The 12,231-nt window shown below is 46.6% G+C and overlaps 1 protein-coding gene across 1 annotated transcript in view; it reads left to right on the top strand.

Moving 5' to 3' along the window:
- Positions 1 to 12,231, top strand: part of thsd7aa (thrombospondin, type I, domain containing 7Aa) — a 712,619-nt gene that overhangs the window by 665,170 nt on the left and 35,218 nt on the right. The window contains exons 22-23 of the mRNA XM_072509118.1: positions 2,202 to 2,376; positions 8,749 to 8,922. Coding sequence (XP_072365219.1) covers positions 2,202 to 2,376; positions 8,749 to 8,922 — 349 coding nt within the window. The remainder of the gene's footprint in view (positions 1 to 2,201; positions 2,377 to 8,748; positions 8,923 to 12,231) is intronic.

The following is a 12,231-nucleotide window of genomic DNA, read 5'->3' as shown; positions in this document are numbered from 1 at the left end:
AGTCCATCCGGTCCAGGTGACTTATCCACCTTCAGACCTTTCAGATTCCCCAGAACCTTCTCCTTAGTAATGGTCACTGCACTCACCTCTGCCCCCTGGTTCTCCAGGAGGTCTGGTATCCCACTGGTGTCTTCCACCATGAAGACTGATGCAAAGTAACTATTCAGTTTGCCATTTCTTTGTTTCCTATTATTACTTCTCCAGCCACATTTTCTAATGGTCCAATGTCTATAAGTGATTATTATTATTAGTAGTAGTATTATTATTATAAGCTCTAACCAAACAAAACATGTTCCTCCGACACCAAGAATCAAAACCTGCTCCAAATACTTTTATGATTCTTCCCCTGGCCTCCATCTGTAACCCCAGCAGAATTGAAAACAGGTCTTGGGCCTGTCTCCTTAGCAGTCCCAAGGCTGTGGGACCTCTGAAGGGAAGGATGGCCTGCAGGGTTAGGCTCCATATCGCTTAGTATTTTCCAGCTACACGTGCAGCCCACATATTATGCACTGAGGGATAATTTTTTAAATAGTTATAGTGGAAAATTGAGATAAAGTTGAAGTATAGAGATTTGTGCAAATTTGCATATGACAAAGTTTTTTTGAAGTGCTGGCAGCAGGCCACGTATATGTGGATTGGAATGGGAAAGCCAGATACCTCTGAAGTATTCTTGACCCTAAGAAACTGGAAGGGAGCTTTCACTGCACTGACGAGCCAGCTGGCTCACTCCCCATAATGAAAAGAGACTCAGGGCATGATCTAACCAAATTGCAACAGAGTCCCGTGATGAGCGCATCTCGCCACGTGTCCTGTTTCTTGCACTGAGGAGCTCCGCTCGCCAGAACTCCTCAGTGCAAGAAATGAACGGGACACCATTTGTACATGCTGTCCTGATCTCTTGATTCCCCCCAAACAACTCCCGAACCTTCCCAAAGCCCCAACTCACCTATAAGGTCCTTGCGGCCTCACCTGCACCCCAACTCACATGCGCCGGGCACTCCTGTGCCTGATCACTGGTACGAAAAAAATGCCAGCCTGGTACTGCTACCCTGACACCCTGACAGTGTCACCTGGGCAGTGCCAGGATGGCACTCAAGTGGTACTGCCAAGGTGCCAGGCTGCCAGTGCCAAGGTGCCCTGGTGGCACCTGCAGTGCCAGGGTGCCACCCAGCCGAGAGGGGGCAACCGCCTGGGGATCTCCGATTCCCTGGGAGACCCTCGCCCCCAACATGTGCCCTCCCGTCTGGTCCCTGTTTGTGGGGACCAGCGCTGAACGGCGCTCACCCAAGATCTCTGAGGTGAAGGGGTTAGATCACAAGGCCTTAGTAGATCAGATGAGCGCATATCAGAGTGAGACTAGCTGTCTCACTCTAATATGCAAATGTGCCAGATAGTGATCAAGTCTACAGTGGGCAGGGTTCAGATCACGACGTCTCGCAAGATTGTGTTATATCTCGCGAGGCGTGGCGAGTTGGGTAGATCCTGGAGTAGGGATGTCCCGGCATCTACCAGCCATACCATGCCACCTTTCGGGTGCAATGCAGCAGGTAGATCTCGTGCTCAGTTTCTTGAATCTCTTCTCGTATCTGAATCCTCTCATCCCTGATATTAACTAACTAAGGTCAGGACTTACCGACCAATGTCTTTTTTGGCGGTGGAGCTAGCCCGCCAGCGGGATTTTCTGGCCCCGCCATTGTCAATTAGATTTCCCATTGGCTGCACCCATAGTCGCCGGGAAACCCGTGCACCGTCGATGGGACCAGAATATCCCGCCGGCATGAACAGCTGGTAAATTCCGCCCTAAATCCTTTCTCCACTTTTCCATGGTATTCATGCCTTTCAAAAGGTAAGTGCTCAAAATTGGATGCAACGTTATACTCTGACCTAATCCAAGGATTTGTATTCATTCATCTCACCTCTTTGATCTTGTTTATTTTACACCTATTGATAAAACATAGGTTGCAATTTTGTATGTAGATTTTTATCAACTTGTACTTTTGAGAAATTCTGTAAAGAAACTCCTAAGTTTCCTCTTCTATGCTTTTAAAAGTTTTACCGTTCAGTGTTTATGTCCTTTCCATTCTCATGCTTTCAAAATTTTTCACCCTGATTCAGTAATTACTTCCATCAATGTAACTTTGTAGCTGTTAACACCACACTAATTTTCAGTAAAATCACATTAATTATTTCTCTTGTTAAAGGATGCTCATTGTGGTGAAGGCATGAAATTTCGAAACATATCGTGCGTTGTGTTTGATGAATCCAATAGTGATCCTGGAAACATTGTGGATGAGGACTTATGTGCCGACCTAGAGCCCATGGTGAATGGAGACAAGCAAATCGTTCTGCAAGCAGCCTGCACTGTCCCGTGCCCAGGTGCTGTAGCTTCTCAAAAATGATCTTATGCTGAAAAGTATGAGAGGGCATTTCACAATGATTCACATGTTTGGAGTGCACATCAGGAGTTTGAGCCCATTTCATGCCTAAATTTAGCTTCTGAATACAGGATGCCTAGCTTCTGAATGCAGTATGTTCAATTTGTTAAATTGAGAGCAATACATAGGAATCTGTGTCAGACTATTTGGTCATAGAATATCTGACACTACCATTGAAAGCAAGATGATCAGGTAGCAAACATCATATTTATGGCCTATTATTGGTCCAACCTATTTATGATTTTTTTTAAATATTAAAATCTGATTAAAAATATTTTCTTTGCTAAGGATATCGTTCTCTGAACATCACTCAAGGTTATCATTCCTAGAACGCTTTTTTTTATGGGGCTTTATGTACATATGTGCTACTTTTGTTAATTGAGGTATACCTCTGCATTAAAATCCTGTCAACACTATATTTCAAGAAATAAATGGTTAAGTTTTATATTTTTTAATGGGTTAGCAATTTCATTAAAGTAATACAGGCAGAAATTTATCACTTGCATGTTCCAGCACACTCAAAATAAAACTGGGAATGTTAAACCCGTGGTGTTGACAACTTTTAAGGCTTTGTTGGACAGTTACGGGTTCTCCAGTTTCCTCCCACATGTCCCGAAAGACGTGTTTGTTAGGTGAATTGGACATTCTGAATTCTCCCTCTGTGTACCCGAACAGGCGCCGTAGTGTGGCGACTAGGGGATTTTCACAGTAACTTCATTGCAGTGTTAATGTAAGCCTACTTGTGACAACGATTATTTTTTTTTAATTCAGTACTTGTATAGGGCATGTGAATAAATAAATTACGCAATTCACAAGCTTTAAAAAAATTCTCAGACAGGAATAAGGCACTACTGGGAATAGTTTACTGACATTTCCAATATAACTTTGACACTAGACACTCTGAATACAAACTGTTCTACGATCATCAGTGATGCACTATCACAGTTACATTGATTTAATGTAATGTATAATGCATTATTTTTTAATGTCTCCTCAGCGTGTGTTGCATTCGTTGTCAACAGTATCAAAATTTAATATTTATTATTTATACCCATAGCATTAAATTTAAAATATATATTCCTTCTGGTATTTTCCCTGCAGATTTACACCCTGCTTTCTGCAGCCCCAGCTGTGGCACTGGGTGAGATTAATCGATTAAATAGAATTAGGAAGCTGCATTACAATTTTTCTGCTGAATATAAAATTATAGAGTTAATTGATTCAGATGACTTAGGGCCACAAAAAACTCAAAATCCATAGTTTAGAAGGTAGTTTCATTGTTGATGTTATGTTCCAGCTCTTTAACTCAGCATTATATCTGTTGTTATGGTGATTCCACAGCACAGAGCTACCCATAATTCAGAACCTATAAGGATAGAAGGTATGCAAAATAGATTTATCTACTGGAGTATTTGGAGCTTGAGGCATAGTGATGACTTCAGATCTGGAGCCTGCATGTCTTCTTGGGTTTAGGAATGTGAGTTTCTCTCTTCAGTGGTCTTGGTGTCTTTTTGTTGTTCAGCCAGTTGACTGATATTGTCCAGTGTTTAATTGTATAAGAGAGTTACCCAGGAGATTAACGATAGCATTCCCGTGTTGTCTGAATTGAATTCCTGTGTCTTTAACAGATGTATTTTCTCAATCTCTCTCAAGTTATCATAAGGTGAGGCAAAGCTTCTTTCAAACTGTTAGACTGCTTTATTCCACAAAAAGGTGATCATACAAGATAAGAATTATGACAAGTTCACTTAGTTTTATCGTGGACCAGATTATTATACAAAATAATCACAGGAGACCCAGATTCAGAACGATTGTTTATCAGCCAACAAGTAGGGAGCGCACAACCGCCGAGAAGGATCTCCGGAGCTGATTCTACCCAACTGAGAAATTATGTAACATTTATACCTCAGGTCACGTAGGCAAGACATTATTTTCATTTGACCATTTACTGGTTCAGCTTTTTACATTGAACATTTACAAGGCAGAGTAAGTATTTTTCACCCTCATCCTTCTATGGCTCCTCTCGAACATCATCTCTTGTTGCTAACACTGTTGGTTGTATCTGCATCTTTAGGTCTTAGAAAACCAAGTTAGACTGAAAAACATATTATTGAGAGTCTCGCAGGTGGTGTCTGGGGAAAAAAGTTTTCTAAGGTCACCAAAGAACCAGTTAGGATGAAAAACATGGGCAGGATTCTCCGAGCCTCCGTGCGGAAATCAAGATCAGCGCGAGGGCAAAGAATGGGTGTCACACCCGACACCGTTTCCGCGATTCTCCGGTCCCTGGCGAATCGCACGCAGTCTACGCGGCGCGGGTCGGGGGGGCGATTCGCCGGTGTAAACTGGGCAAGTTCCCGACGGCATGGTTCTAACCACGTTTTGCCTGTCAGGGACGGCCAGTGGCGGCTGCGGAGTCAGTCCGTGGTGTTAGACGTTTTAGTTGCTGTGAAATGAAGAGTCTAAAGTTCTTGTTCCTTTTCACCAAACATCATTTATTTCACTTCCACATCCTCTACACAAAACTTTTCACAACACATCACCTCACAGAGGCCACCTGAAGCCCCTTTACATATCAGTGTCAATTAATGGATACTTAACATAAATGAGACAACTAATTGCAATGTCTCTTAACCCATTACTTAACACGTGGGGGGGGGCTCACCGTGGGGGGGGGGGGGGGGCCTCACAGGCGGCCAGGCTATCGATCGGGGCCACCGATCCACGGGTGCGCGCGATCTCGGGGGAGCCTATCTTTTTGGTGCTGGTCCGCGGTGTGGGTCCGACATGTCGCGCGGGGTGGCCGATGCAGGCCGCTGCCGTGCGCATGCACGGACCCCCAACTGGAAGTACAGGGCCCCGTATCGGCAGCCGGAGCTGCAAGGACTACTCCGGGGCCCTGCTATTCTTCTACCTGAAGGGGACTTTCTTCAGAAAAGTCCAGAGTGATTCGCCAGTGTTTTGACGCTAGCATGGGGACATAGCCCCATTATTGAGAATCCTGCCCCATGTCGTTGAGAGTCTTGCGTGTGGTGTTTATCGCTACGAAAGCATTTAGTTAGCATCCTTTGTGTCTTTTGCCCCATCAGCATGTTGCTGGTTGGTGTTTTTATCTTGACTGTGGAATTTTCCTCTATTGTTCTAATGTACTATATAATGCACTATTTAAGTTCAAAAGAATCCCCAGATTGTTTAATACACTGATTCAGCAGGCAAATGTTAAAGTCCACTTTTGAGCGTGTTCAGTGGGGTGTTTCCCAGCGGTTGCAGCTCTGAGAATCACCCTGCTACTCAACGGTACCTTCCCATTTCTTTCAGTCTCAGGAAGTATCTCCGTGCCGAGGCTACACTTGTTGATTTGCTGCTGGCGAGCTGATCTCACCAGCAGGAATGGCTGTTCGCAGACAAGGGTGTGATTTTGGTCAGCAGCACCGATATTTTTCTCTATCCCACCACCCTCTACCCCCCCCCCTTTTTGCCCCCCCCACCACTCCCCTTCCCCGCTTTATCAACAACGCCCCCCCCAACCTTGTTGAGGCTGCCCGGGCCTGACCTTTGGTAGTGACAGCCTAGCACCCGGACACCCCCCGCCCTCCACCCCCCCCGCCCCCCAAGGTGCTGTTACCTGGTCCATGTTTGTGTGGACCAGTGGTAAACGGCTCCCTGGCGAGGTCTCGCAATTTGTCGAGTCCCAGGTGTGGGTGAATCCGGAGTTCGGGTATTTAAATGATTCATTAGGCTCATTTAAATATGCAGGTGTGGATCTCGCCCAGTGAGGGCGAGACCCAGATCATGCCGGGCGGAGCGAGTTGGGTGACTCACGATCAGCCCGGCGCCCGCACAGACCGCAGGTGCAACAGGGTATCTGAATCGCGCCCTATAACTGTTGCATGGCTTAATATTGTTATAATTAAACCCTAATCATCAGTTCCCCTCTTACAGTTTCTTTGGACATTTTTCATTGTGTAATGATCCAAAATAATTTGCCTTGCTTTCTCACTTCGGTAATTAGTTTTAATTATCAAGAGGGAATGGAATTTCCTTTCTGGAGCAGAATTAGGATTTCCACCTATCCTTCCATCTGTGCCTCAATCCCATCCCACTTCCTTGGTTGTGGGATCATTAGACATAAAGGGCAGAGTCCCAACTGGATTGCTGCAGCAGAGAGCAGTCCAGCAGAGGCTGAGCGGAATAAGACATGCTCATAGCAGAAATGCTGCAACAACTCCTGCAGCGGAAATTATAAAGGGACAGAAGAACATCTGGGAAGGAAGGAGTTTCAGCCCTTTGGGCTTGGGGTTTTCCTTCTATTTCCAATTATCTCAGAGCCTTGACCATTGCTTCCCTGGGCCTTCCTCCAGGCAATCCCAGGGAGTGGCAGTAAGATAGGAGGACGTAAAGAAATTGGCTGGAAAGCTTGGTTTTGTTTACTTTCTTCATAAATGAGTGAGGGAAATCCAGGTCAATGCAAAGTGGCAGCACCTCACCAATACATCTCATCACCATTTCCACCAGTTTCTCACAGTCAAATTTAAATTAAAGTCATCTAACTACTCTTCAGCAATCCTGAATACATTGGGCGAAATTCTCCTTTTGGGAGACAATGGGAGAAATTGTTTTGGCCGTGCCCGCCCGGCGACCGGATATTCCCGCCTGAGGTCAACGAACCTTTACATGGTCCCCGCCCAATCCGTGGCGATCTTGCTGTGGGCGAGGCCGAAAAATCCAGCGCTATGTTCTCCCACCGGAGCTGAATTCCATCTGGTTTGAGCTCCTGTCAAATCAGGAAGCGATTCCCAATCCTTCGCCATGCAAATTAAGCCCCCCCCCCCCAGAAGAGAGACCCCTGTCAGGAAGTCACCCCCCCAGAAGAGAGACCCCTGTCAGGAAGCCCCGCTGAAGAGAGACTCCCTCTATTGAAGCTAGACAGCAGTCCAGACAGCGGCAGTGAAATAAATCACTGCTTTAACACTCACCTGGACAATACGCCTGTTGACTCAGACACAGGAAGCACCACCTGTCAAATCCTGGAAAGAGAAAAACAGTCAGCTGGGTTTAAACCCCCTCAGATCTTTGATTGGCAAGCCTTTCATTTGTTTCTCTTTGATATTGATTTTGCTAGACTGTGATTGACAGCTTCCACACACCCTAGCTGTCAGCATTGTACCATTCATCTTCCATCATGGTTAAGCATCGGAAATATGTGGCACGTGGTGCTGATCCCATTTTCTTCACAACCGCTGGATTCTCTCCCTCATTGATAACTCCGCTACTGGCGGCATGAGGTGAAGAATTTAGCCCTTTACCTCAGCAAAAAACCTCAATGTTTTCCCTCCAAATATTCAGATGCCTCTCACAGCCAACATGACACAGTAAAACGTACCACTGCCGCTTTTTCAGACTCCAGGTAGTTTTAGCTGTTCATCACCACTTCACTTCCAAGAACATAATTCCTCAGCATACCTTGGAAGTGACCCCTGCTGAGTTCAAATGAATAGCATTGTTGCAGCAGTAGTGAATAATCACCACAAGTCTAATGACTTTTCATAATCTCCAGGACACTGGTTCAGACACCCATCGGAAACACATGTTATATCTGCCAGCCCTACAGTCCAGTGAATTTACCCCATGCGACGATCAGGATTAAGCTTGACTCAACTCAAGTTTAACTCAATATCAGCATTTGTACACAACTGTTTCCCCCGTACAACATTGTCTAAACTCTGGAAACTTTCCAGGCACACTGTGGTTTCTTCTTGTCATACTATTCATGAAAAAAATAGCATAAGTACAAAACTAATTTTCCTATTTATTCTCATTACGTTTCAGCTAAAATTACTATCACAAGGAATTTGAGAGAGTTACAAATGGAAAACGTGTTCCCAGTTTCCAGTGAGCATTGCTTAAACTAGCAAGAACAAAGTGCTTGGTGTTTTCCTGAAATTTCCCTTCTTTCCATGGAATCCATTTGGTGTATCTTCACTTCAGATTGACTGACTAGATAATAGGCCTGGTTTTAACTCTGTGAAAGTGAATTGGTTTTGAGTGAAATAAAAATCTAGCCCAATAAGTCTAGTGGGCTGTGGATACAAAACTGCTGGATTAAATGGCACAATCTACTGGTCCTGCAATTGGTTAGGATACACCAACACCTACACAAGAGGGTGGCATAATCTGATGTAATATAATTACTCCAGTTTTCCAATTTGCAAAATAATTTGCAGCTGCCAATAATCGATTCATGACAGATACCAGGCCTACTGGAAATGTTCTGCACGTCATTGTTGAATTATGATGTGTTTCTTGATGCCCTCAGGTGACTGTTACCTGACAGAATGGTCTATGTGGAGTTCTTGTCAACTAACCTGTGTGAATAATGAAGATCTTGGCTATGGTGGTGTACAGGTACGAACAAAGGCAGTGATCATCCAGGCAATGGATAATGAGCACCTATGTCCAGAGCAGGAACTGGAGACCCACCCATGTACAGGTAGGTACAGTACCACCTCATGCAAATTCACAAGGACACAACCATGGCAGAGGAATTTGTCTGGTTACTATACAGGATGAGATTCAACTTTGATGTATCTGCAAAAGCAATAGATAGAATGGAAAGCCTGGCTGGATCTGTACCTGTTCTACTATCACTCATTTTGCATCCCCAAAGAAGCTTTGTTTCACCCTCTATCTGTAGCCATGTTGTAAATTTATTTCAGAAAAATGTGTTTCTAATGTTGCTAAACGTGTCCGGAGCTGCTTATTTCAACGTTATCTTTTGCATAGAAAGGAGCAAAAGTTCAATCTAATTTTAATAATTCATTGTTACATGATGTTGAAGTACTTGATATTTTAGTCTTATATGGGCAGTACATGTGGAGAGAGAAACAGAGTTAACCTCTAGTTGCACTACAGGGGCGTCATTCTCCGACCCCCCGCCGGGTCGGAGAATGGCCGTTGGCCGCCGTGAATCCCGCCCCCGCCGAAGTCTCCGCTCCCGGAGATTGGGCGGGGGCGGGAATCCAGCCGCGCCGGTTGGCGGGACCCCCCGCTGGATTCTCCGGCCCGGATGGGCCGAAGTCCCGCCCAGAAACTGCCTGTCCCGCCGACGTAAATCAAACCTGGTATTTACCGGTGGGACCAGGCAGCGTGGGCGGGCTCCGGGGTCCTGGGGGGGGGCGCGGGGCGATCTGACCCCGGGGGGTGCCCCCACGGTGGCCTGGCCCGCGATCGGGGCCCACCGATCCGCGGGCGGGCCTGTGCCGTGGGGGCACTCTTTCCCTTCCGCCTCCGCTACGGCCTCCACCATGGTGGAGGCGGAAGAGACTCTCCCCACTGCGCATGCGCGGGAAACTTTCGGCGGCCGCTGACGCTCCCGCGCATGCGCGGGGAAACTGACAGCGGCCGCTGACGCTCCCGCGCATGCGCCGCATTTCCGCGCCAGCTGGCGGGGCAACAAACGCCATTTCCGCCAGCTGGCGGGGCGGAAATCCCTCCGGCGTCGGCCTAGCCCCTCAATGTTGGGGCTAGGCCGCCAAAGATGCGGAGACTTCCGCACCTTTTTGCCGGGGCGATGCCCGTCTGATTTGCGCCGGCTTTGGCGCCAGTCGGCGGGCATCCCGCCGTTGGGGGAGAATTTCGCCCCAGATACGGACTAAATTCAACATCTGTAGGGTGCTCTTTCAAAGGGTCAATGCAGACTCGATGGGCCAAATGGCCTCTTTCTGCACTGTAGAAATTCTGTGATTTCAGCCTAAGTACCCTGAAATGGTGTCAGATGCTGCGGAGGAACACTTAGATTGTTAATGTAAAATTACTCTCTCTTCTCTTATATTAAAACAATGTTAACTTATTTAAAATAAATTGGTTAAACCCCCCACCAAAATACCACCTTCTTACCCTCCATGTCTCTATCATTTCTGCCATCAGTGGCACACCCAAGCCCTTCTGAGCCCCTTTTTGCTGACAGCTTCATGCCTAGTTATCATGCTGAGTAACTTGTTCCAAATATCTGTCACCCATTATGTGATTAAAAATTCCTAGATGACTTAGAAATTTTAAATTTTTGGCTTTTAATCTTCAGGGCAAGAGTTTACTGTAAAATAACAGTGAGCGTACCAGAATTTACTGTTATTTATGCACAAGACAGACAGCCTCAGGAAAGCACAGATGCATGCACAGTTAAATCTGAAACTACAGACGTTGTTGAATGAGATGTAACATCTGTACATTGTGCAAAAACGTAATCTTGCCATAATGCTCCCCATTCAAATTATTTAAATGATATGAAGTACCTGGACAAGAGCAAAGTACTATAATGCTGGAGACCTAATGTAAAATTATTAAATGCTTGAAGTATTCAGCAGGTCTGACAGCATCTGCAGAGACAAATATTGGCCAGGATTGTCTGATGGACTTGCTGTTGCACATTGGGACCCAGAGGAAGTCCCAACATGCCCAAACGTGCAGAACTTACTCAGGAATTTCAAATTCCCAAAGGACAGAGATATGCTGCCCAGAACCCTGCATGAAAGCCTCCAACACTGACACCAGCCTTGTAGGTTTGGGCTAGCCCTGAACTTGCCCTCAAATTTATTTCAAGATACGCATGCTGTTAATCACAAAGTATCTGGATTGAAAATACACAGTTAGTCCACAGATCAACCATTAAATGGTGGCTCAGGCTCTATTCTATAGGCCTACTCCTGTTCCTATGTGTCATGGAAATTATAAAATAGACAAATTCTTCGAGGTTCAATTTAAGGAAATTTATTTACACAAATATATTTACGGAGAGAGTATGTTCTGGCTTTTTAGCCAGTCCACAACACTCTGAGATTCGACCCAAGAAAGCATGGGCGGGATTCTCCGAAATGGAGGCAGAGAGTTCGCGCCGTCGTGAACACCGTCGAGGTTCACGACGGCGTGAAACGGCCCCTATCCCGACCAATTCAGGGCCCGATAATGGGCTAGACGCGGCGCCGCATACATGACGCGGCCGGCGCCGCATAACCCGCGCATGCGTGGTTACCGTCCTCTCCGAGTCCGCCCCGCAAGAAGATGCCTGACGGATCTTGCGGGGCTGCGGAAGAAAGGAGGTCCTCCTTCAGAGAGGCTGGCCCAATGATCGGTGGACACCGATCGCGGGCCAGGCCCCATTTCAGGCCCCCCCCTTCCGGTGCAGGATCCCCCCTCGCCGCCCCCCCCCCCCCCCCCCCCCCCCCCGGCAGGCCGCCCCCCCAGCATTCCGGCGCTGTTCCCGCCAGCAGCGACCAGGTGTGGAAGGCGCCGGGGGGAACCCGCTGTTTTGGGTAGGCCGCTCGGCCCATCCGGGCCGGAGAATCGCTGGGGGTACCGGTGAATCGCCATTTTGGCTGTCTCGGGCGATTCACTGTACCGCGCCGCGCAAAACGCGTTTGTGCCGATCTGGCCGCTTCTGAGGGCGTCAGATCGGCGTCGCGGGAAAATTTGGTGACCCAGGCGATTGTCCCAACCGGTGCGGGAGCGGAGAATTGCGCCCCATATCTTTATAGTCTGAAATAACAGCTTGAAGTAAACAGCCATGTTTATATTAAATAGACCTTGGAAAGTACGTAAGATGAAATACGTAGTACGTATGTTCTTGCCCTTGGCTAAAAACAACTCGAGTACACATTTTGTTATCTTTTGGAGGACAATGTGTTATCATAATAAGGCCGAGGCCAAAATATTAAGCAGTATTTTGTTTACGTTACCTGACCTTATTTTCGTTCAAAAGCAGTGTAAAACTATATAGTCAAGCATTTGCCAGCATGCTTTTAAG

This window comes from Scyliorhinus torazame, chromosome 6 (genome assembly GCF_047496885.1).
Source record: "Scyliorhinus torazame isolate Kashiwa2021f chromosome 6, sScyTor2.1, whole genome shotgun sequence".
Taxonomy (NCBI): Eukaryota; Metazoa; Chordata; class Chondrichthyes; order Carcharhiniformes; family Scyliorhinidae; genus Scyliorhinus; species Scyliorhinus torazame.
Note: the sequence above shows the minus strand (reverse complement) of the source record. Positions and strands in the feature narration are given on the sequence as shown.